The 26,208-nt window shown below is 41.3% G+C and overlaps 2 protein-coding genes across 3 annotated transcripts in view; both read right to left on the bottom strand.

The window, feature by feature from the left end:
- The window catches only part of LOC143268193 (uncharacterized), a 91,691-nt gene extending 90,362 nt beyond the window's left edge, over positions 1 to 1,329 (bottom strand). The window contains exon 1 of the mRNA XM_076549336.1: positions 548 to 1,329. The gene's annotated coding sequence lies outside the window, so the exon portion shown is untranslated. The remainder of the gene's footprint in view (positions 1 to 547) is intronic.
- A 4,640-nt stretch (positions 1,330 to 5,969) lies between these two features.
- The window catches only part of LOC143268196 (uncharacterized), a 40,100-nt gene continuing 19,861 nt past the window's right edge, over positions 5,970 to 26,208 (bottom strand). The window contains exons 3-5 of one of the 2 annotated variants that reach the window (XM_076549342.1): positions 12,693 to 12,763; positions 9,669 to 9,693; positions 5,970 to 6,134 (exon numbers count right to left, since the gene is read on the bottom strand). In XM_076549342.1, the coding sequence (XP_076405457.1) occupies positions 5,992 to 6,134; positions 9,669 to 9,693; positions 12,693 to 12,763 (239 nt within the window). In that variant the 3' untranslated portion in view covers positions 5,970 to 5,991. Of the gene's footprint in view, positions 6,135 to 9,668; positions 9,694 to 12,625; positions 12,764 to 14,994; positions 15,073 to 26,208 lie in introns of those variants that run through there. The other variant, XR_013043904.1, reaches the window with a different exon arrangement.

Here is a 26,208-nt window from a genome sequence, read left to right as displayed (position 1 = left end):
ATATTACCCCTGACAAGGCTACCATGATGCCTTTGAAAAGGAAGAACACAGAAACCTCCTTCCATGACCTTGCCTCTGTTCTTTCCCATAAGCATAGGGTGTGACACACTACTCCAGAGACCCACTCCCCTTTGGTCAGACTAGAAATGCTGTTATCTGTTTCAAATTTTGTGCTCACTCTTGACAATTTTGACAATGACCATGTCAATCTTGAGCTTGTTTACATTCAGTTCATCTACATCACCGGTATGTGGGAGAAAGTAACAGAGAGGTTGCCTCACCTGTTCCTGCCTACACCAGATGAAGGGACAGTGACAGAGACAAGATTGAGTTCACCTTTCTTCTGTTTCTTGTTACTCAATGTTTGCCAAAGGTGAATTTACATTACATTCTTAAATCGTGTGGTTGAATTTCAGCTGAGGAACTATGCAAGTCAACATTATCTACACAGGAAACTGTGGTTATATCATCCTTTCCCTCCTATCATACAATGATGATCCACAACTACCATATGTCACCCAATGAGATTAGTGCATTTCAACAGTACCTTCTCTTTCAGTAGATGGTACATGGCCGGAAGTGTCTGCCTGGACTTCCGGTACTTCAGCATCCTTGGGGGATATCTTCCCTTTCCCAAAGAGTCTTCTTTTAATTCTGGAAACTGGCATGCATTAACAGTAGAGACAGTTATGTCAGTTTCATGGCAGAAAATAGAGGAAACCAGTCTGTTTTAGTATACTCCATGGCATGCCCATTCTCCAGGCACCATCATCAGAGTCACAGTGGTGTTTCAGGAGCATCACTGAGTGCACTGCACACTCCAGCATGCACCGCATTGGTGGTGTAGGCAAGTCCTAAATTCATGGCAGTGTGACAGTGTGTGTGTTTCCTTGCTGAATACATGTACCTAATGAGTGCTCACCTTCAAATCACAGGCACTGACCAACCCTGAGAGGAAAAACACATGGAGCAGAGTGTACCCAACCTTTAAAGATGTATTCCCACTGGATATGGAGTGCACTGCTTTCATAACAGTTCTCTGTAGGCAGAGGAGGTGAAGCTCTGTGATTTCTAGGCCAGTATGGTACATAAGTAGGTAGTTCCAGTATAGATAAGGACAAACTGTGAGTCCCTGAAACCCGCCCCCAAAAGCAATATATTCTCAGAGAATGAGGTAGCACACATCAACCTCCAGGTGGTGACTGCAGTTCTCAGTGCACATGTCCTTAAATTGTGTTCCTCTTTGGGCCCATGCTTCTGTTGTCTACTCTGTTCATGCTATTCTCCAGATCCCAGAGAAACCCATTTTAGAAATATCCATCCTACTCCTCTGTATATTTTATTTAATTGTGAGACTCTGTCATCTTAAAAGGAGCACTGTGCTCCTCTACCATTCAAAGCAGTGACTGTCTGTTGCATGCTGAGTGACATTTCCTAGGACTTCCAACCACCACAGCTGTCACTGCAGTGTTTGGGATCCCTATCGATCTGCCTTACTGCACACAGATGTAAGAGGACAGAGCTCTCCACGGGGATTACTGTGCCCTTGATGAGGTAAGAAGTGGCTCTTAAGATGCACAGCTAAGGAGCCTCATCACTACCTCTTGAGTTCTAGTTAACTCATTTATGAAGGAACACAAGCATGTAACTGACCCTGCATATCTGAGATGAGGTTTGAATACATTTTTGTAGTTACCTTGTATTCTGATTTTCAATTTACACATCAGTAACTGGAAATTAGGTTGTGAAAAAGGCATCCTACTTTTGGGGGGAAAACAGATTTAAACAAGAATTGAAGTACAATACCCTCAAATAACAAAAGATTTCTTTTGAACACAAGAACCATAGAAATATCCATGATTACTTACTTGCTGTGGCCCTTGCCTTCAAAAGAATCTAAGAGAAAAATTAACACAACAATTCTCATATCATTAATATCTTACATCACAGTGGTGTATCACACAAAATACAACCAGTGTTTTCACAATTCCTACCTCAGTTTTGTCTTAGGAAAATGATCCCACAATACATACCACATCTATGTTTTTTGGTCTTCGCCTGCAATCAATAGGAAAGAAAATATTTAATGTCATGATCATGCTGAGCAATGTCTACAAAGCTGTTTTGCCCACTAACATCGTGTGACTGAAATCAGGACAGAGAAGAGTAGTAACAAAGAGACTATATTAATGGGTACATTATTCGATTATGTCACAGAGATCTGGGACTCTGTCCTTTATGATACAAACTAGTACTGGGCATACTTTTTCTTATTCAGTGGCAGATCAGGTAAACCTATCTGGCCTATAGAGGGTTGCAAAACTTACATCACATACCATCTATAAAAACTTTTATGTTTCACTAAGGTATTTTTTGTTTCTAGACTATGGTTTACAAATAACTTGAGTATATGGTTGGAAGCTTAGTGTGTCCAGTTGAGGATGTTCAGAGGATCTTTCAACCATGAGGACTGGTGTAAACTAGAGGCCCCCACCTTGGTGGGATCACTCATACAGCAGGACACAAAGTTGTGCCACATTGTGATGTATGCTGTCTTGATCAGGACCAAGTTGGTACAGTTCCATTCCCTCCTCTTCCTAAATAAGCTCTCTAATATCCGTGATGACTCAGATCAGTTTAATGAATGAAATGTGATACCCACTGAAGCACAAGGGGACTACTGAGGTAACCTTTCTACCTCAGAGAAAGGAAAGGCCCTCTTACCCTCACAGTCTTCACTCGTCGATGTTTCTTGTAGCGGGGTGAGGCCGCACTGGTGGTAGGTTCAGGGGACACTAGGGGAAAGGAAGCGACTCTCAGCTCACAGGACTTAGTATTATTACAGGGCATCTTTGCTTGATGTGGATAAAACTGCATGGATTTAGTACATGGGTCTAAATATCATCAGACTTTTCTGTCCCCTCAGCAACACCTAAACATTCAGCAGTTGTTTTTGAAATAATTGCGTCCGAGGCTTTATAGTATTTACAAATGCTTGGCCGGTAGCTTAGGCTTATTAATAACTTGATCTTTCACTTATATTAACCCATATCTTATCTATAGTTAGCCACGTGGTGTGGTACCTTTTATCCCTACAGTATTCTCATCTTGCTTCCTCTGGGTCTCGCTGGGGACTCCTGACTCTGCCCTTCCTCTTCCCTGCATTCTCAGTTTGGTCGCCCTGCCTGGCTACTGGCCAATTAGCCTTTTATTAAATCAATTCAAGTGACAAATCTTTACAGTGTACAAGAGGATTCTTCCATGGCAACTAAATCTAATGGAAAATATGGTTGGGTTGTCACTGGACTGTCTTCCAGGAAGACAAATTAAGGCCCCGTACAGGTCTGGAGAGAAATGAGGAACAGATATATTTTCCTTTCTATGAAATCTGAATCTTAAGCAGTGTGAAAGAATAGTTGTATCATGTAAGGATTAAATAAATCTTTCAAAAAATTTCTTTTTACATTCATTATATTTGGGATGCTCAACAGCTGGCAGTGCATCCAGCAGAAGTGACCCTTCTGCACCTGGTTCTCTCAGTCAACCATGAAGGTTCCAGGCTCAAATTATTGATCTCAGTCTTTACCACATGTGCTTTTACTGCTACACACTCAAGAACCACAGAAAAGTAACCTTATGATAAAAATCACAGAGTTCAATCAGTCTCTGAGATGATTTGAACGCAGGATAGCTGCTACTCTCATCAACCTCAGCTGGCCATCAGGAGACTTTTATCTATATACATGTAATAAAGGTCTGATCCACACCCTTTCTAGAGAGTCAACTGACTTTCCAGACATATTTTTCTGAAAAAGGTTCTTTTCTGTTCTCTCCACTGATCTTTTCAATCTCATGAGCTTTGTGAGACAATAAATGATTACAGAAAGACCTGGAACACCCAGGACAAGATGAGAACATGTGTGGGAATTAGTCCACATTGCCTGGACAACGTGTTCCAGTACACAAAATAACCAATAAAGTAACTGGAAAAATGGACCACATAGGCCTCCAAGGTTTTCCAGACCAAGAAACATGGCAATAATGAAAGGGAAGTGGCTGGAGCGAGGGAGAGGGTGGCAAGAGGTAACAAGAACGGAGATGAAAGTCGGGGGGGCTAGAGGAGAATCTTGTCTCTCTGTCACACACAGGTCAGAAGAGGACAGTATGCATTGAACCTACAGATATAGTGCACAATAGGAAGTTAAAAAAAAACTGCAGACTGAGAGAATCCAAGGGATGCAGACGTAGTTCTGATGGGCCTGGGCTGTGAGCCTACTGAAGTAGAAAAAGTAAAGCCACGTAGAGAAGAGAGACTCCTTAGAGCATAAACTCATGTCCCCAGGAAAGAAGAGACAGGTCAGACCACGCCAAGAGTGAGAGACTCGAGTAGTGACAGCACAGGGGACAGGCACCTCCTGCAGGTGTCTGGAGAGCTGACCCCCTCGGGTGTATAACCTGTATTATGAGGAACATGGGCAATATTTTAGGAAAACTCACAAACACAGTCTCTGCATATTGGAGGCTGAAGCAAGGATGTCTCTAAAAGCACCAAAGATCACCCAAAGGGCAGACCCTTTCTCATCCATTAAGTCAAAGGTTCCATGATAGATATCAGCCTGAAATCTCCCTTGACTGAAATCACCTAGCATGGCACTTAAAGTCAAGGAACATAGACTGGTAAAAGCTAAAGACATATATGAGGTCTTTACTTGTCAGGACATTGCCAGTGTTGCAATGAGGCCATACAACAGAAGCCTGCTAGCTATTTAGCTGTCTAATCTTTGGTTGTCCTTTGAAGATGGACTAAATGATCAACAGAAGACCAAGAAAGCACTACTACAAATGTCCCAGGGGACCCAGGGACAGGATCTGCTCATTCAGTATCACCAGGACCACTTGGTAAGAAATTTATACACACATTTGAATGCACAGGGGCAAGTTGTCTCTCACCAGAGAGACTGGCTTTATCATAGACTGGAACCCCAAACTGTTTATGGGCATGGTGATGGCAAATATCAGGAGTCAACTGATAGGTCAGGGCTCTGGTGATGCCTCTATGGCATTATCTTGACAAGGTTAACTGAGGTAGCAAATGGTTCAGCTGTTAGTACATTACTCCTGGACTGAGATCCATGACTGTAGAAGGAGAAGGTGAGCTGAGCATAAAGAAACACTCCTTTTCTCTATTTCTGTTGCACTGGACCTCTGCCTCAGGCTCCTGTATCTATGGTTGCTCAGCAAATATGCTCACCATACTCATAGTATCATGGGAAAACAAGCACTCCTTCTTTGGCATGTTTGGGTCATAGTATTTTATCACACAAACTGGGAAAGAACCTTATGCACAAATTCCATGGAGAGCTACTAAGTACAATGACAGGCTTGGACACTTGGTAGTGGTAAATGGGGATAAGCGCTAAGTGTTGAAAGACTGCCTTCAAATGACAGAGATGAACCCAAGAATATTATCCCTGACAAGGCTACCATGATGCCTTTGAAAAGGAAGAACACAGAAACCTCCTTCCATGACCTTGCCTCTGTTCTTTCCCATAAGCATAGGGTGTGACACACTACTCCAGAGACCCACTCCCCTTTGGTCAGACTAGAAATGCTGTTATCTGTTTCAAATTTTGTGCTCACTCTTGACAATTTTGACAATGACCATGCCAATCTTGAGCTTGTTTACATTCAGTTCATCTACATCACCGGTATGTGGGAGAAAGTAACAGAGAGGTTGCCTCACCTGTTCCTGCCTACACCAGGTGAAGGGACAGTGACAGAGACAAGATTGAGTTCACCTTTCCTCTGTTTCTTATTACTCAATGTTTGCAAAAGGTGAATTTACATTACATTCTTAAATCGTGTGGTTGAATTTCAGCTGAGGAACTATGCAAGTCAACATTATCTACACAGGAAACTATGGTAATATCATCACCTTTCCCTCCTATCATACAATGATGATCCACAACTACCATATGTCACCCAATGAGATTAATGCATTTCAACAGTACCTTCTCTTTCAGTAGATGGTACATGGCCAGAAGTGTCTGCCTGGACTTCCGGTACTTCAGCCTTCTCAGAAGCAACCATGTGTTGCTGTTGATGGTTCTTTTCCAATAGATTGTATTCTGGGACTGCATTAACAGTAGAGACAGTTATGTCAGTTTCATGGCAGAAAATAGAGGAAACCAGTCTGTTTTAGTACACTCCATGGCATGCCCATTCTCCAGGCACCATCATCAGCGTCACAGTGGTGTTTCAGGAGGATCACTGAGTGCACTGCACACTCCAGCATGCACTGCATTGGTGGTGTAGGCAAGTCTAAATTCATGTCAATGTGGTGTTGTTAAAAGAAGAGCAACATGACTGTATTAAGTTTGCTTTTACCTGATAAACAGTGTCCATGTCTCTCTTGGAGTCCCATAAATATGGTAAACTTTATAAACTCCCTCCTTTCTGAGTAGTGTTTACTAGGGTGCTATATACTGTGAAACTTCTCAGTGCAAAACATATGAATAAACATACATACATACATACATATATATATATATATATATATATATATCCATCCACATACACACACATGCATGCATACATGCATGTACACACACACACACACACACACACACACACACACACACAGCTTGACCTCAAATAAATGTACATATACTACCGAATTACTCTGTGGTATTTGTTATTGTCAGAACAGTCAGCTACATTTGAGTGAATCCAGGTAGCATGAGGTTGTGTTGGTTACTCATGCAACCAACGGTAGAGAATGTATTTATTTTCACTGTTTACCTTCACTGTTTACATGAGAAACTATAGAAGGGCCCTAGCTTAGCAGAAATATATGATCTTCCTCCAATATTTTCAACCTGCCTAGTGCCTATCAGTTAGTGATTCTCTAGATAGTGGACCACATTGAGAGGTAAGCAAAGCTTCCATATTTTCTAGAGATGCTCAGATTCAAAGTCACTCAGAGCCAAGTTGTCACATGATGGTTGGGATGAGTAGGAACTTCCCTTCCACTAGCCAGGCCTGGATATGTCCTCATCACGAACTGACAAGAACAGTAGCCAGGTGCATTGGTAATATAATAAACAGTGCCTGTACACGTCATTTTCTAGGTGACATCCTCATTGACCATCTGTACAGTCTTTATTAATTCTGGCTAAGATAGGGGTAATGACTACAGGAGCATCGAGAACGCACTATACCTGTTCATGCCTTTCTCACCCAAGTCCTATCTTCTCTATATTGCCGTTTAATTTTTCCAGAACAGATCTGTGTTCTAGTCTAGCCTGAAATTTCTACAGCAAAGAATGAACTTATGTCTCTCTTTCTTCCACTTCTCAAGGACAAGGACTAATAAGATTGAGACATCCTGGGCACATTTTGAGCAGAATTAGGAGTCAAACTCTGGGTTTAATTAGCAAACTGCGTGTGGTTATGCTAATCATGCACTGAGGCAACTGGGCCACAAGCTCCAGCCCATATTAGCATACTAGCTTTTCTTAATACAAACTACCATATAACAAAGTACTGAAAATGTAAACACACTGTGCATAAAATACTTTTGAAATGATGTTACTGAGCCATATACTCTTCATTGCTGAATATATATATGTGTGTGTGTGTGTGTGTGTGTGTGTGTGTGTGTGTGTGTGTACACACATATATGAGTGGTCACACTGAAAACATGAGGACCAATCACCACTGAGAAGAAAACTCCTGGAGCATAATAGAGTGCACCCCATTTTTAAATATATAATCTCACTGAGTGTGGTAGTGAACTCCTTGTGTAACAGTTCTCTGTAGTCACAGGCAGGCAGAACTGTGTGATATCCAAGTCAGAAGGGTATATATGTAGCTAGTTCCAGGAGAGCCATGGATACATAGTGAGATCCTGTCTCAAAAACAAAACACTATGTTGTCCAAAAAGTCCGACATCACAGATCAACATCCAGGTGGAGACTAGAGTTCTTAGTGGACACTGTGCCTAAATTGTGTTGCTTTTTGTGTCCATACTAATATTGTTAAACACCTTAAAGTTTTTCAGGTTTTACTGGAAGGAGCCCACGAAGTCTAGCACACATCCATCCTATCTCAATGTAGTGGTAAGCAAAGAATCTGTGAACTACACCACAACATGGGCTGTTTTCTTCCACACTTGCTAAATGTGTGCAGGCAGGGTATTAAATGCAGTCGTTGCACTGCATATGTGAAGATCCTCGTCACTTATTCTGGGCGTTGGTGTATTCATCTGCTTAGGAAAACACATATCAACTCACTACATATGGCTGTGGTGAGCTTTAAACACATTGTTATAGGTAAATCATGAATACTATTTTTTTCTCAAGGAATTTACAATTTTAATATAAACCAGCTGGCTCATTTCCAGTTACATTTTTTTTAAATTTTATTTTTCTTTATTAAGAAATTTTCTACTCACTCCTCATGCTATCCACAGACCCCCCTCCTCCCTCCTCCCATCCCCAACCCTCTTTCCCAAGCCACCCCGCATCCCCCAAATCAAGGTCTCCCATGGGGAGTCAGCAGAGCCCAGCTCACTGAGCCTAGGCAGGTCCAAGCCCCTTCCCACTGCACCAAGGCTGTGCAAGGTGTCACACCACAGGCACCGGATTCCCAGAAGCCTGCCCATGTACCAGGGACAGATCCCGATCCCACTGCCTGGGTGCCCCCCAAACAGTTTGAGCCAAACAACTGTCTTCCATGTCCAGAGGGCCTAGTCCAATCCCATGGGAGCTCCACAGCCACCAGTCCACAGTTCATGTGTTCCCACTACTGTGGTCCATTATCTCTGCACGTCCTCTCATCATGATCACAATGTCCCTCACCTGCAGTATCTCTCCTCTCTCTCATCAATTGGATTCCCGGAGCTCAGCCTGGTGCCTGGCCGTGGATCTCTGTATCTGCCTCCATCAGCCACTGGACAGAGGCTCTATGATGACAGCTAGGTTATTTGCTAGGCTGGTCACTAGAGTAGACCGGTCCAGGCACCCTCTGGACCACTGCCAGCAGAACAAGGTGGGGTCAACCTTGTGGACTCCTGAGAGTCTCCCCAGCACCCTGCCTCTTCCTGTTTCCATGATGTCCTCATCTATCATGGTATCTTCCTCCCTGCCCTCCCACTCTGTCCCTGTTCCAGCTTGACCCTCCCATTTCCCTATGTTCTCATCCCCCACTCCTAAAAAAATTGTATTTTGTTTACTCAATCAACATAGATGGAGTAAACAAAATACAGTTTTTAAAAAAAAGTCTCCCAGAACAAGAATGGAGCCTGTGCTATACCCTCCACAGTTGTCTTATGGCCAGCTGGCATGGGGGCTCAGGTCCTTAATTTCTTTTTCACAACAGTTTTCCTGAAAATTGGGTTCAATGACATGGACATCTGTCTAGATAAAATAAGTTTAAACATAGCCTGGTGCACAAAATCCCAAACTAAGGAGGTCACAGCTAGACGTAGCAACTGTAGACACATGACTATGATTTCTTACTTGAGGTATCACTTTTTTTTCTAAATCAAACTCCCAACTGTCAATTGATGAATGTGTTTTGCTTACTGTGGTACACTAGACAAAAGACAACCAGTATTCACACAATTCACATCTAAAACATGTCTTCAGTGACTCTGGAATACATACCACATCCGTCTTTTCCTGGGTCCACCTGCAAAACACAGTAAAGAAAACACTTTGAGACTCAGATTATGGTGAGTTCTGTTTGTACAACACTTTGGCTCACGTGTTTGCTGGGCATTATTACACCAAGGATTGCCAAGCCCTTGGGTGGAAGATTCTGGATTAGTATGTCGTATGATACTGACAGAATATCTCAGGACGTCTTCTTTGTGACAAACACTAGTCTGTTTTTCACTTTTGCTGACTAGAGGCCACATCAGGTATCCCTATGTGTTTCGCCTCCACTGATGGTCAGCTAAGGTATATCACGACATGACAGAGCAACTCTATATCTGGTTATTATTATTTGTTTGTTTGTTTGTTTGAAACAAGAATTAACCTTTATTGAGCACTTATTATGTGCCAGGACAGATTAATATCTTTTAATATTTTAAGGCAATTAAGTAAATATTGTTATTGCTACTTTATTGAGGAAGGCAATGTAGACACAGAAAGGATACGTTTGCCAAAAGTCACAGAGCCAAGAACTCCCAGTTTTTCCAGACAGGAGGCTTGAAGCTCAGAGCTCAGGTTGTCATACCACCAGCTTCCTTTGTAGAGTCCCTCTGTGGCCCATGGGTTGGAATTCCTGGTCAGTGGCCACTCCCCCCCCCCACATGACCGAGCATGTACTGCCAAAATGATTAGTCATTCCAAGGCTTTATGGCCTATGTAATCCATGCGCTGCATTAGGCAATCTATGCGCATACGTGGCATAGCTACATATGCCCTCGGGCAGGGGAATCCATAAAAAGCTAGTCACAGGGGCCGGGTGGTGGTGGTGGTGGTGGTGGTGGTGGTGGTGGTGGTGGTGCACACCTTTAATCCCAGCACTCGGGAGGCAGAGGCAGGCGGATCTCTGTGAGTTCAAGGCCAGCATGGACTACCAAGTGAGTTCCAGGAAAGGTACAAAGCTACACAGAGAAACCCTGTCTCGAAAAACCAAAAAAAAAAAAAAAAAAAAAAACGAAAGCTAGTCACAGCGTCCTGTCCCCTTCTTCTCCTCCCCCCGTCCCCACAGATCTTCCATAGGTCCAAGCACATTCTCTTCTGTCCCTCCTTCCCTAATAAACTCTGAGAGTGGGTTTCGTGGTGCCTCGAACCTTTTCTCGCTCGGTAACAGTGCCGCTTAATGAATAACATCGTGCCGCCACATAAAAGCCAACACCACGTGCTCTTTTGCTCTCCCCAAAAACTGCCGCCGCCGCCGCCGCCTGGTTCTCCCGCGCCCGCCGCCGGGGTTTGCTTTCAAGGGCGCTAGTTCAAAGGCGGCCTCAGCTTCCCACGGGTCTCCCGGAGACTGCATATTCCCTGCCTGGTCCAGGGCGTCCGATTCGCAAGGCCACGCCTTGTGCTGATGCCTCGGGAGTCCCTCTCTCTCCCGGGCCCACAGTCCAGGATGCCAGCGGCGGCATCTTAGAAAAAAGACCTTAGCGTCCAGGAACCGGGCAGGGCGTGAGGAGTGCGAGGCCGGGGTTTTCTGACATAGCAGGGGCTGACGTGGCAGGGCTGGGGTCTCCCCATCGCCACAACAGGTTTCTCTCCGCTGCCCGCGTCCGGCTGCGCGCCTCGCAAGCAAACGCCCCGGGCTCCGCCTTTGACTTTCCCGGGCAGAGAAACCCCGCGGCCCGGTGACTCTCCCGCGCCTCCCTGCATGGCTGCCCTCTGCGCTTGCGCAGACCGTAGCTCGGGTGCCCCGGGAGGGCCGCGCCCACCCGCGCCCAGGCTTCCTGCGGTTTTTCACAAGCTGGAAGCGTGGCTGGCTGCGTGGTGCCTCTCCTCTCTCCTGGCGGCAGCTGAGCGGGGGCGAGGTTAACTTGAGGACTCCGGTCTGCACATGGTGTTGGCAGGGGCTTCCGGAAGGGGAAATACCGTTTTGTTGACCCCAGGTGGCCCCGGGGCTGGCCGGGGGCGGGGGTGTTGGAAGAGGACGTGAATTCTGACTGGAAAATGTCCCCCCTCTCTTCAAGGAGGGCCCCAAACAGGCCCCGTCCGGCCTCCTCTCGAGGCCAGGATCTTAGGGAAGGGTGTGTCCATGAGTTGGGTAGGACCCCCTTACACACGCGCGCGCGCGCGCGTACACACACACACACACACACACACACACGCACGCACGCACGCACGCACGCACGCACGCACCCCAGTCGAGGCCGAGGGTTTCGTGGTCCCCGAGGATAACGTGCACGCCCATGTGTTTGAGTCAGGCATACTGGTCTACACCTGTAGCTCCCGCACTTGGGTGGTAGAAATGCAGGAGACCAGCAGTGTGAGGCAAGTCTGGGTTGTATGAGACCCAGTCCTACATGCCATAGTTTTAGGATATTTAAGGTATTCAGAATTGTAATCGCCCTTATTTAAGACCTCATAGGCTTAGGATGAGTTGGTGTTTCTGTGTTGAGAAAAAAATAGCCCCATCTCTGTTGTGATTTCTAGAGTGGTACAAAAATATCTAAGTTTCCTGTATTCTACTGATTATTATGATTACTATATTACTACTATGCCCTTTTATGAGGCACTCTAATAATGTACGTGCATCCCATGACTTAGAGTTCTGAGCAACTGGACACCCTATACTGGGGCATATGAAGCTTCCACAACATTGATCTTTGGGGAACAATCAAATTTAACCTAAACCAGAGGCTCTAGAAGTCATAAAAGGGGGGGACCCTTACGTGAACATTCAAGTCTACATGGATGATATGCCTATCAACTTCCAAGTGAAATTTACATACTTTTGTCAAAAGCGGAACACCATGCTCCCAAAGACATCCTGTCCCCTTGACTCAAAATCAATACCTGACATAAGCATGTGTGGGTGTTCTATGCAATCACTAATCTGGTCAAATTCTGTTTCCCCTTCTTCCTAAATATACTATTTAACACCCATGATAACCTAACCAACTTTATTTTTCAAGTGTGAGAGCCACCAAAACCTAAGGGAAGAATCATTAAAGCAGCTTTTCACTCTTTCATAAAGAAACTGTTTACCTTTGTCAAAGAACTGGGGGACTTCTGTACATCAGTTGAAGATGGTGTTGCAACTTGATGTTCAGGTGTAACTAGAGGGACAGAAAAATAACTGTCAGTTCATGGTACCATTTACCCACCCAAGCATCTTTACTTGACATGGATAAAAGTGCATGGCATCAGTACATGTGATTAGACTTAGTTAAGCGACTACTGGACTGTTTTTCCTAATGGCAAATGTAGGCAAAGATTAAAAAAATAATAATAAACAGGGTTTTTTTTCCTGCTTTCTAGAGAATAGGAATCTAAAGCAATGTGAGAGTCTGTGTTTCAATATGTAACTACTGAATGCATGTTTTAAAAAGCTTTTATACATTTATTCAGTGTGGGAGGGAGCACATCAGAAGACAACCTTTGGTGGCCAAGTCTCTCCTTCCATTAGGTGAATTCTGGGGACAGAATCAAAACATCAGGTCTGGTGACAAGCACTGATACTTACTGAGCCATCTCACTCTCTCCATTAAAATAAATCTCACAATTAAACAACATATCACCATCAATTCCTGAGATCATTTTGAAGCCCAGAAGAACTAACAATCCCTTCAGCATATCTCACAAACATATTTCAACCTCCATCAATTGATACATTCTGATTCTGCATTCACCACAAAGAACATAGAATTTTAGCCTTGATAACATATACATTTTACTGGGGAAGTGAATTTAGTATGAGGCATATGGTGTAACTGTATTGATCCTTCATCCTTTGACATACAACAATAATTTACTGAAGAGTGGAAACCAATAATAAGCATATTGTGTCTTGTTTCTCCTTCTAGTCTTTTCTTACTATTCTATGAACCTTTGTATTCATGTGTTTTGTGGCATCCAATTTAAAACCAGCAGTGATGGGGAAGAATGATTGTCTGGATCCTGTTGATCATTCAAGTCCTTTAACACAGTTCTACATGAGAGTTGCTTCAAGGGTGATGCATACTCTAAAAACTGGGTAGATATTCTGGGTACTTATGTGTCACTCTTTCAGGGTGTATAGCTCACAAGGTCTCTGTACTTCTAAGGGCCACATTTGTATTGCCATTAGACACCAATCAAAGATCTCCCCATTTGTAATTGTCTTTAGGCCAGGGGTGAAGGTGAGTGTCCCAACCCTAAGTATCTGTGAACTGATGAGAAGTACTGGTACTTCCTTATAATGACTAGGATGAAATGTGACACTGATGTAACAATACCTGTCCTGGGCTATGTCATAAAGTAGATAGTACCTAGGACTTCTACAGACTTGCAGATATCCTGACATGTGTTTAGAGACTCAGGATAGTGGGCAATATGTCTGGGTTCACATCTTGGCTCTTCTACTTAAGCATATTCTCTCTCTCTCTCTCTCTCTCTCTCTCTCTCTCTCTCTCTCTCTCTCTCTCTCTCTCCCTCCCTCCCTCCCTCTCCCTCTCTCTCCCTCTCTCCTCTCTCTCCCTCCCTCCCCTCCCCTCCCCTCCCCTCCCCTCCTCTTCTCTTCTCTCTCTCTCTCTCTCTCTCTCTCTCTCTCTCTCTCTCTCTCTCTCTCTGTTGTGTTATTCCACCCTGGGAATTCACATAGTCAATGAAGAACATGTGTCTATGCTGTTGCTGAGTCATTTAATGAATATAACCCAAGCAGTGTCAACACTTGGGAAGGTTAGATATTGTAAAATATCCTGCTATCCAAAGTCCTGAATTTTAAATTCCCAGGTCACTGTTCTTCAATGGCATATGACTGATAGTCCTAAAGACCTACATTTCAAATTTACCAATCTCTATTGAAAAGAGGTATAGATTTTTAAATGATTCCTATGTTGACCTAAGTATACAATCAATCAAATGTCCATGCCTAAAAATAGCCAGCATTGTTCTCTAGAATATTCTAGCTACTTTACCATGGTCAGTGTATACCTGTTTAATGAAATGAACCCCAGAATTCTTGATGGATTAACATTACATATTAAAATGTCTAGTATTATAAGATCATTGAAAACATACAATCTTAATTAACAGCTCTTCACAAATATGAACATCTCTATATTTAGGTTTTGAACAATTCATGAAGACAGCTATAGCTCTGAAAGAGGTCTTCTATTCACAACCCTGGAGCAGTTCTGGGGAGCTAGCCTCTTCTGGACTGTATTTCAAAGTATTTCATAGAGAATAGAATATACATAATACATAATAAAACATAATTCTAACAACACAGAAGTTATAAATATTTAAAGATATTTTGAGAAACATTAACCAGTCTAATTGAAGTATTCAATGGCTAGTAATGTCATACCTCGACTACAGCAGTTCCCCATTATACTCTAATTCCAAAACAATATCTCTGTATCTATAAGCGTGTATATTGGAGGCAAGTCGCAATATATACTGGCACTCTGCACTGCGGTGCGAACATATCTAAGTACATGTCAGCAGCATGTCATAGAACGTTCATTGTGAACTCATCATACTGTGACACCCAACAGCTGCTATCTAGGCAAGTCAGCTCATATAAGTCCAAGACTACAGCCTGGGTTATTTTAAATGCCACTGTACTTTACTTCATGATGGCCAACTACAAAGTAAATGTTTTCCCTACACACACACACACACACACACACACACACACACACACACACACACAAACACACACACAACTTGCCCTCAAGGAAATGGATGCACTACAGAATTTCTCTGTGGTGTCTATTAAATGGCAGAAGAGTGAGCAACATGAGTGAACTCAGGTAGCATGAGGTTTGTGTTGGTTACTCATGTAACTAACAGTAGAGAATGTATTTATTTTCACTGTTTACCTTCACTGTTTACCTGAGAAACTATAGAAGGGCCCTAGCTTAGCAGAAATATATGATCTTCCTCCAATATTTTCAACCTGCCTAGTGCCTATCAGTTAGTGATTCTCTGGTTAGAGGACCACACTGAGAGGTGAACAAGGCTTCCATATTTTCTAGAGATGCTCAGATTCAAAGTCACTCAGAGCCAAGTTGTCACATGATGGTTGGGATGAGTAGGAACTTCCCTTCCACTAGCCAGGCCTGGATATGTCCTCATTACGAATTGACAAGAACAGTAGCCAGGTGCATTGGTAATATAATAAACAGTGCCTGTACACGTCATTTTCTAGGTGACATCCTCATTGACCATGTGTACAGTCTTTATTAATTCTGGCTAAGATAGGGGTAATGACTACAGGAGCTATGGTGATATTTTATTTGTACTGAAGTGTGATTTTATTTGTATGTTTAAATAAAGTTGCCTGGGGGTCAGAGCTAATAGCAAGCCATAGCAGAAGCTGGGTGGTGGTGGCACACACCTTTAATCCTGATCACATGACAGGCAGATCTCTGTGTGTTCAGGAATACAGCCAGCATGGAGACACATGCCTTTAATCTCAATACCAACCATAGAGACCTAGAGGTCTGTATAGACTGGCAGTGACGAGGGGGTCATGTGGTTGGGTTTACAACCAATAAGAAGGCAGAACAGAAAGTCAATAAAAAGACAGACACACAGGAAGTAGGCCTCTTTCTGAGGGGAAGGACAGCAGCGGCAAGAAGGTTAAGAAGGTGGTTTTAAGTCTCAGCTCTTAGCTACTGCTCTGACCTCTTGGGCTTTTGACTCTGCATTTGGCTCTGTGTTTCTTATTTAATAAGACTGTTACATCTACAACAGTGCCTATACACATCATTTTCTAGGTGGCATCCTCATTGATCATCTGTACAGCCTTTATTAACTCTGGCTAAGATAGGGGTAATGACTACAGGAGCATCGAGAACGCACTATACCTGTTCATGCCTTTCTCACCAAAGTCCTATCTTCTCTATATTGCTATGCTTTCTTTTTTATTTTTTCAGAAAAGATCTCTGTAGTTTCTTTTGTTTTTTACTCTTGCTTTTTGGGGGCCCACCATCCAGCTCCTAAATAAATCACATAGAGGCATATTCTTTCTTATGAATGCCCGGCCTTAGCTTGGCTTGTTTCTAACCAGCTTTTTTAACTTAAATTATGCCATCTACCTTTGCCACTGAGCTTTTATCTTTCTCTGTTTCTATATACCTTTCTTTACTTCTTACTCCACAGCTTACTGTGTAGCTGAGTGGCTGGCCCCTGGAGTTCTCCTCTCCTTTTCTTGCTCCTTGATTTCTTCTCAGATTTCTTCTCCAATTCATTCTCTCTGCCTTCCAGCCCTGCCTATCCTTTCTCCTGCCTAGCTGTTGGACATTCAGCTCTTTATTATACCAATAAGGTGTTTTAGGGAGACAAAGTAACATAGCTTCACAGAGTTAAACAAATACAGCATAAAAGAATGCAACACATCTTTGCATCATTAAATAAATATTGCACAGCATAAACAAATGTAACACATCCCAAGCTAATAATCCACAACACATCAGGTCTTTGGTATTTCCTTCAGTCTGCAGAGATAGTCCTGCTGTCGAGTAACCATTCTGTACACTATGAAGATTTGTCACTGTGATTGGTTTAATAAAGAAGATGACTGGCCAATAGCTGAACAGGATAAGCTTAGGTAGGAGAGCCAAACTGAGAATGCTGGGAAGAGAAAGGGTGGAGTCAGAGGAGTTGCCAGCCCAATGCAGAGGGAGCAGGAGATGTAGGTAACATGCTAATAAAAGTACCGCCACATGCAGAGCATAATTGAGGTACATGGGTTAACTTAAAATGTAAGAGCTAGTTAGTAATAAGCCTGAGCTATTGGCTGACATTTATAAGTAATCTTAAGTCTCCATGTTGATTATCTGGGATCGGGGGTCAGGAGAGGAAAACTCTGCCTATAAATGGCACCCAACTTCCAGGGCCATGTTCCTCCACATAAAGCCTGAGCGAGCTTTAAAAAAGGTTCTAAACACACAGAAATGGAGCCAGACATGACTTCCTAGTCTTGTGTCTCTCATACCTGCTGCAGTACAGTGACAAAGCTCCTGGCAATGGCCACCACACCATGAACTAAGCCACACGGTGGGTTCCCATCACATGGGGCACAGTAGAGAGAAGTATCTCCCAGCAGCATACTGCATGGCAGGTTTAGGGTTTTTGCAGACAGAAAAGGTTACAGATACACAGTAAAGACAGATTCAGATGAAGACTTCTAAATGGATAACAGCATGTTTTAAAATATGCATACCCTTGGGATAGAAAAGATAAAGTGTAGAGGAAAGTCCTTTAAAAAGGAATAGAGTACTTTAAAAAATATAACAAGTCACATAAAGATAGGAAATATCGGGCTGGAGAGGTGGCTCAGAGGTTAAGAGCACTGCTTGCTCTTCCAAAGGTCCTGAGTTCAATTCCCAGCAACCACATGGTGGCTCACAACCATCTGTAATGAGATCTGGTGTCCTCTTTTGGTTGACTTGTGTACAATGCACAATCTATATTTATATTGATACAGATATGGATGTTACCATTAAAAGTCTATATATTTTCAGAACAAGGGGAACAGACACCAATAAAAATGGATGGACCAAGGTGATCTAGCATGCAAAACAGCTTCAAAGCTGCTGACTAAGATGATCCAGCCTCACAGACTACTCTAGCCAAGACTTAACAATTATCCTGATTTTCTCAAAGTTCCCTCAAAGATTAATAGTGCCCCAAGAAAACAGGAAGCAGTCTACAGAAAACAACATCCACATTCCCAAAATATTGGCTATGGATGTTTGTTATAATTTTAGGGGGGTTGATTACAAGTTGTTATTGGTAATGGTCAGAAAAAAAAGCTGACCAAAAGAGATTAGATTCAAGATTCCATTCTGAAAAGAAAAAGGGAGGATATAAAAATAATAGAATAAAATGATAGATTATTGAATCTATTTTTAAACCAAATACAACTACCAGTCTTAAATATTTTATATTGGTATGAGTGTTTATATATTGATACAAATTTGAAGTTAATTTTGTAATACTGCATGTATGTTTCTACTCTTGTTTTGGTTATTATGCTTATGCGTCTCATTTTAAAATGTAATGTATAATTAAAAATACAGATTAAGCCAGGTGATGGTGTTACACACCTTTAATCCCAGCTAGAATTACATAGTGACCCTCACACAGCAATAGTGGGTGACTTCAATACACTTTCTTCAATATACAGGTCATCTAGATAAAAACTAAACAGAGACATGCTAGTGTTAAATAATGCCATAAACCATATGTACCTAGTAGATATCTAGGAAATATTTCATCCAAACACAAAAGAATATACTTTCTTCTCAGCAGCTCATGGAACTTTCTCCAAAATTGACCATACAACTGGACATGAAGTAAGTCTCAATAGATATTTAAAAAAAAAATGGAAATAACATTCTGTATCTTATCTGAACACCATGGATTAAACCTAGATATAAACAACAGCAGAAATGCCAATAAGTGAATGGAGACATGGAAACTAAATAACTAACTACTGATGAAAATTGAGTCAAAACAGAAATCAAGAAAGAAATTTTTCAAATTGAATGAAAATGAAAACACAGCATGCTCAAAGCTATGAGACACAAAGAAGGCATTCTAAGATGCAAGTGTCCACATATAAATCAAACAAACAAAAAAAACAAAGAGATCTAATGTTGGCAACTCAATAGTAAACCTGGAAGCTCTAAAAAAAGAAGGAAAAAGATAATATTGTGAGATACTTGATTACACTGTATGAAAATATGTCACTGTGATTAGTTTAATAAAAAGCTAAATGGCCAATAGCTATGCAGGATTTTGGGGGCACAGAGTATGTTGGAAAGAAAGACAAAGATGCTGAGAGATGGGAATAAACAAAACATGCAGTAGGAGAAGTAACAGACATGACTCATAGCATGACATAGATTAATACAAATAGGTTCATTTAAGTTATAAGAACTAGTTAGAAACAAGCCTAAGCTACAGGCCAAGCTTTAATAATTAATAAGAAATCCCTGTGTCATTATTGGGGAGCTGTTGGTCCCAACAAAAAAATCTGTCTATAAATGGCATCTAATGTGGGGGGTATGAATACCCAAACATAGGGCCTGAGAAAACAAAAAATAAAATTATGGGCAAAGAACTAGTCCTGTAGTCTCTCCGGCAGGCTAGTTCTTGGCAGTGTACAAAGACATGGCTTCAGGCTGCTGCCTGTGGGATGGAGCCAGTTGCCAGCCACTAGTACCATGTGCCAGTGCCATGGGCTAAGCTGAGCTGTATGTCATGTGATCAGAGAATGACGCAGATGCTTAGTAAAGACAGGTCCAAACACAAGCTATTTGTTATAGCCTCTAGACAGGTTACAGTGCATTTAACAATGTGTGAAGGCTTAAGGGGGAAAAAAGGATATAGACAGTTGTAAAAAGCAATAATTTAAAAATAAAGTTGTTGCTGGAGGGCTTCTCTCCAGGTTCCCCAAGCCCCGCAGTCTCACAATCCACTTATAAAATAATCACTCAGACGCTTATATTATTTACAAACTGTATGGCCGTGGCAGGCTTCTTGTTAACTGTTCTTATATCTTAAATTAACCCATTTTTATAAATCTATACCTTGCCACGTGGCTGGTGGCTTACCGGCGTCTTCACATGCTGCTTATCCTGGCGGTGGCCTTCTGTTTCCCAGAATTCTCCTCTCTCCTTGTCCCACCTACTTCCTGCCTGTCCACCTACTTCCTGCCTGGTCACTGGCCATCAGTGTTTTATTTATATAGAACAATATCCACAGCACTTCCCCTTTTTTTCTTTTTTTTAAAAAGTAAGGTTTTAACTTTAACATGGTAAAACTACATATAACAAAACAATTATTGAGCAAGAATAACAGTTACAATATTAAAGAAGATGTCCTATCTATCTTATATTTGTGAATTTAAGGTTTTATATCTAACTTATCTTTTATCATAACTGAGGAAATTACAACTATCTAGTCTTTAACCACATCAAAGACCTGAGAAGGAACATAATGGTACCTGAGAAATGGTAGATGGATGCAAGCAACTTTCGGGAATCTTGCAAGAGTAGACCAAGACAGCTGGCAGCCTGGACAGTCACCTAATGTTTCTCAGCATTGTTGGTGCATTTAAATTGGCTATAGGCCTAGAGTATCTGACAGACTACTTTCAGAAGCAGGATTTTTGAAAGACCATCTTACCCTGTCTTGGCAGAGTACAGTGGTCCCTTTCCTTGTGTCCCGCTTGTCCAGAAAGGACAGCGTTGCATTTGTACTGTCAGCCATCAAGGAAAGGGCAGTTTTTTGCCCAGTAGGCCATTTTGTGCCAAAAAGACAAACTTCCAAATGGAAATGTCTTAGAAGCCCAACATTCTCTCAGGATCAATTGGTGCAGCCAGGAGCAATTGTGTCTCACGTCAACAGAATTCTAAGTTATTTAAATGCCATATTCTCTAGGTCTATGAAGTGTTTGAAGATTACCTATCTATCTGAAATATATCTATGTATACCTAGAAGACTTAACTAACATGGCTACAAATATGATTATCATAGATGACCAATTATTAATCTATTTTTAATTATCCATTACAATTTTAAATGAGTTACATAAACATAATACCTCAAACAAGAATAGAAATATATATATATACATAGAAATATATATATATATATATACAGTATAACAAAATTAACTTTAAGTTTGTATCAATAAACTAAAATTTATACCAATGTAAAACATTTTAAACATAAACTAAAATCTATACCAATGTAAAACATTTTAAACAAGTTGTTCTTTAAAAGGTTCATTAATCTACCCTTTTATCTTATCATCTCCATATCCTCCTATATATCTATATCATATCCCCTTTTCTTTTTTAGAAAGAGATCACATTTATAATCAATCTGTTTTAAATAAAAATATTGGTTTTTCTCTGTCCCATACCAGAGGGCTCTTCTGATTTGGGACACAAGAATCTCTTAACCATTTTTTTTTAAAGCAATATGTCTGGGTTTAGAGGGGGAGTGAGCCAATTCCACCTCTAAAGCCAGCTTGGTATATTTGGGAATTTGGGCGTAGCATCTCTTACTACTTCCTGCTGGAGGGGGGCGCTGTATCTTATGCGGATGCAAAGAAAATTTTAGGCCTATGGGGTAGTCCATGAGGCTGTATTGTGTGAACCAGTTGCCTTGAAACCGCTCTGGATGTTGGATCATCTGGGCCATGGTGTCATCGGAGACCTTTCAGGGGGTCTTGGCTGGTCAAACCTGATGTATCTTAATCTGGAACAAATCCACAGCCTCTGGCTTTCTGTGGAAACAAAAGCAGAATCTCTTTTCCAAAGCAACATATCCTTAAATCCAAATTTTGAAGTGAAGGTACCTTTAAAATATACATTTTGGCATAACTCAACAGCTTTTGTAATCAAATGTTTTTCTTCAGTTACAAATATCAAAGAGAACATAATCCAGATTCTCTGTGTGGTAGCCATCTTTACGTGGCTTATGTTTTATATTACCTCGAGCCTATTGCTTTAAGCTGCACCATTCTAAGACTGAAACAGCGCTGTGGCTGCTGGCTCCGCCCACTTCAGCTTCCCAACATGGCGGTGGTACATTTTCTGCCAGCTCTGGGAGTCATCAATTCTCAGAAATAGTAGGTCTAAGCTTTTATCAAAGCAGTGTGTAGTCCAGAAACCTCTTTTTTTTTTTTTTAAATACTAGTAAAGACTAAATCTACCACACAGCATAATGTGCCACTGGCAGACGCCTCATTTCCGCCATACTGCTGGTCAAACGCACACACCAGGAACCCTCCAGTGTTCAAACCTTCATTTTGCAGCGTCTAGCTGCCCATATGAGACAAGAAGCAGGAACCTGGTTTTGGCTCTGTTTAGAATTGGTTATTAAATATTGTCAGGTTTAAGGTGGAAACTCGAGCCGTTGGGCGCCATTTGTTGCTGGAGGGCTTCTCTCCAGGTTCCCCAAGCCCCGCAGTCTCACAATCCACTTATAAAATAATCACTCAGACGCTTATATTATTTACAAACTGTATGGCCGTGGCAGGCTTCTTGTTAACTGTTCTTTTATCTTAAATTAACCCATTTTTATAAATCTATACCTTGCCACGTGGCTGGTGGCTTACCGGCGTCTTCACATGCTGCTTATCCTGGCGGTGGCTGCAGTGTCTCTTCAGCCTTCTGTTTCCCAGAATTCTCCTCTCTCCTTGTCCCACCTACTTCCTGCCTGTCCACCTACTTCCTGCCTGGTCACTGGCCATCAGTGTTTTATTTATATAGAACAATATCCACAGCATAAAGTCTTTAAAGAGAGAAGTAAAGTTAAAAAATAAAAAAAAGAATAAGCCATGTAGAGATGGGAAATATACAGAAAGCCTGGATCCTGTATAGTGTTGTATTGTCTTTAAACGTTTTGATTGCTGATGAGCAAAATGTTTTGATAGCTGCTGAGAGACATTGGATTATAAAAACTACCAAATTAAACTAGTCTCTATATATATTTTTAAATGTCTTAAATTGAATTTAAAAAATATGTTACTTTGGGGAAGAAGTTATGCTTTTGTTTCCAAAGGAAATAAAAGGCTATGGATTCATTAAAGGTAATTGGGCTCATATTTGATCAGGGGAAACCCCATAAAAATCCTGGCTACAGACATAAAGAAATAATCCTACAAAAACTACAAGACAAGTGATGTATATTTTACCTGCTCAATCAGAAAACTGTTGTTGGCTGTTTTTGTTCTTTTGGGGGTTCCGCTATGCAGCTCTCAAATAAATACACACAGAGAGTTAGTCTTAATTATAAATTCCTGGCCTTAGCTTGGCTTGTTTGAGTCAGCTTTCCTTAACTGAAATTATCCTGTCTACCTTTTGCCTCTGGGCTTTCACATTTCTCTTACTTTTGTATATCTTAATTTTACTCTTCCACCATGGCTGGCTGTGTGGCTGGGTGGCTGGCCCCTGAAGTCCTCTTAGCCTTCTCTGGCTCCTTCTTTCTTTTCCTCCCAGATTTATTCTTCTATTTATTCTGCCAGCCCTTTCCTTCCTTTCTCCTGGCCTGCCACTGGCCATCAGCCCTTCACCAGAATATCAAGTACTCTAGACTGGCAAAGCCTGTCTAGAGTACTTCACAAAGCCAAAAAAACACAACATAAAAGAATGCAACACATCCTTTTATCATTAAGCCAATGTTCTACAGAACAAACAAATGTAATACATCTTAAAATAATATTCTACAACATAAAACAAAAAAATCATCTTTAACTGACTTGTGCACACCACAGAGGCCATACTTGTGATAATTTAGATATGTATGTTACCTTTGAAAGTTTGTGTTTTCAGAGCAAGGGGACCAGACACCAAGGAAAACAGATGGTCCAGGTGATCCAGCCTCTCAGAATGCCCCTGTTGCAGTTTCCTCAGAATTCTGCATCCAGAACAGCTTCAAGGCTGCTGGCTGAGATGGTCTTACCTTGTAGGCTATTCTAGCCAGAACTTGACCATCATTCTAATTTTCTTAAGGTCCCCCAAAGATGTCAGTGTCCCCAGACAACAGGAAGAAGTTAAGAGAGCATAACATCCACATTCCCAAGAGGTGGAGTGAGTAGTTTATGGTAATCCAGTGGGTAATGGATGTTTGTTATAATTTAGTGGGGATATTGTAATATAGGGGAAAAAGATAACTATTAACCTCAAATATTTTACATTGGTATGGATTTTGGTATATAGATATAAATTTAAAGTTATTTTTGTTACACTGAAGGTATGTTTCTACTCTTATTTAAGATATTGTGCCTATGTAGCTCATTTAAAAATGTAATGTAAAGTTCTTGTCCTTGAAAGCTATTTAGGATAATAAAGAAATACAGGTTAGTAGTTAGTCTTCTATTACAATCAAAATTACAGTCAAGTTAGGTATATTTTCAGGGTCAATCAGAGACATATCTTAAATAGATAGGATGGTCTTCCGACACTTCAGAGACCTACAGAATACAGAATTTTAATGTTTTAATAACATAGGGCTTCTCATGACAGTGAGACACGTCTGCTCCTAGCAGCACCAATTTGCTTCAGAGAAGATGATGGCCACTGAAGAAACTCCATATGGAGTTTGCTTTCTTTGTGCCAAAAACTGGCTATTTGGGCAAGAAACTGCCTCTGCCTCTACTGTTGTCACTACACTGCCCAAACTGGACAAACAGGGCATACAAAAAAGCAACCAAGACAGGATAGGACAGTCCTTCAAAAATTCCTGATTCATAGAAAAGTCTGACAGATAGACTGTAGGCAGAAAATGGATGACCCAATATTGTAGAGGCATGTTGGGTGACTGTCCAGGCAGCCAGATGTCTGTTATTTCTACAGGTTTGGAAGTGGCTTATACTGCACTTCCTGTTTACTCAGGTAATATTATATCCTTCTGAGGTCTTTGATGAAGTTGAAGACTACATAGTTTTAGTTATATTTTTCCTTAGCTATGAAAGAAAATAAGTTAGGTACAAAAACTTTGGAGTCACCAAGATAGGACAAATAATGGAGTATTTTCTTTGAATCTGCCAAATACAAATGGACTGGGTATTGTAAATGTAATCCTTACTTGATAATTGTTCTTACTGTATATAGTTTTATTATGTTAGAGTTAAAAACCCTTTCTTTTTTATTTCCCAAGAAGAGGGAAATGTTGCAAGATATTTGGTTACACTGTGTGAAGATATGTCACTGTGAATGGTTTAATAATAAGCTAAAATGGCCAATAGCTAGGCAGAATTTGGGGAGCACAGAGGACAATGGGAGGAAGAGCAGAGGTGCTGAGAGACAGGAAACAAACAAGACATGCAGATGGAGAAGTAAGAGATATGAGCCACATGGCAGGATGTAGACTAATAGAAACTGGTTAATTTAAATTATAAGAACTAGTTTGAAAAAAGCCTAAGCTATAAGCTGAGATTTCATAATTAAATAAGTTTCTGTGTCATTATTGGGGAGTTAACAGTCCTGATGAAAAAGACCAACAGAAGAAGGAGAAGGACAAAGAGAAAGAGAAAGAGAAGAAGGGGGGAGGAAGAGGAGGAGGAGGAGGAAGAGAAGATAATACCCAAAAGGAATAGACAGCAAAAAAATAGTCAACTCATGGCTGAAATGAAGAGATAGAAGCACATGCCACATGCACACGCGCACATGCACGCACACACACACACACACACACACCAAAAAAAAAAATCAGTGAAATGAAGTTGTTCTTTGAGAATATAAATTAACAAACCCTTAGTAGAATGAACTAAAATATGGAGAAGGGGATCAAAATTTATAAAATTAGAGAAAAAAGGGGGAACATTACAACAGACACCAAGGAAATATAGAGAATCATAAGGACATACTTTAAAAATTCTGTACTCTACCAAACTGGAAAACCTAAGAAACAGATGAATTTCTTGATATATATAACCTACTAAAGTAAAATCAAGATCAAATAAGCAATTTAAATAGATCTCCTAGTGAAATAACACCTAGTGAAATAAAAGCATTAAAAGTCTCCTACTCCAAAAAGAGTTTATGGACTG

This window comes from Peromyscus maniculatus, chromosome 12 (assembly GCF_049852395.1).
Source record: "Peromyscus maniculatus bairdii isolate BWxNUB_F1_BW_parent chromosome 12, HU_Pman_BW_mat_3.1, whole genome shotgun sequence".
NCBI lineage: Eukaryota > Metazoa > Chordata > Mammalia > Rodentia > Cricetidae > Peromyscus > Peromyscus maniculatus.
Note: the sequence above shows the minus strand (reverse complement) of the source record. Positions and strands in the feature narration are given on the sequence as shown.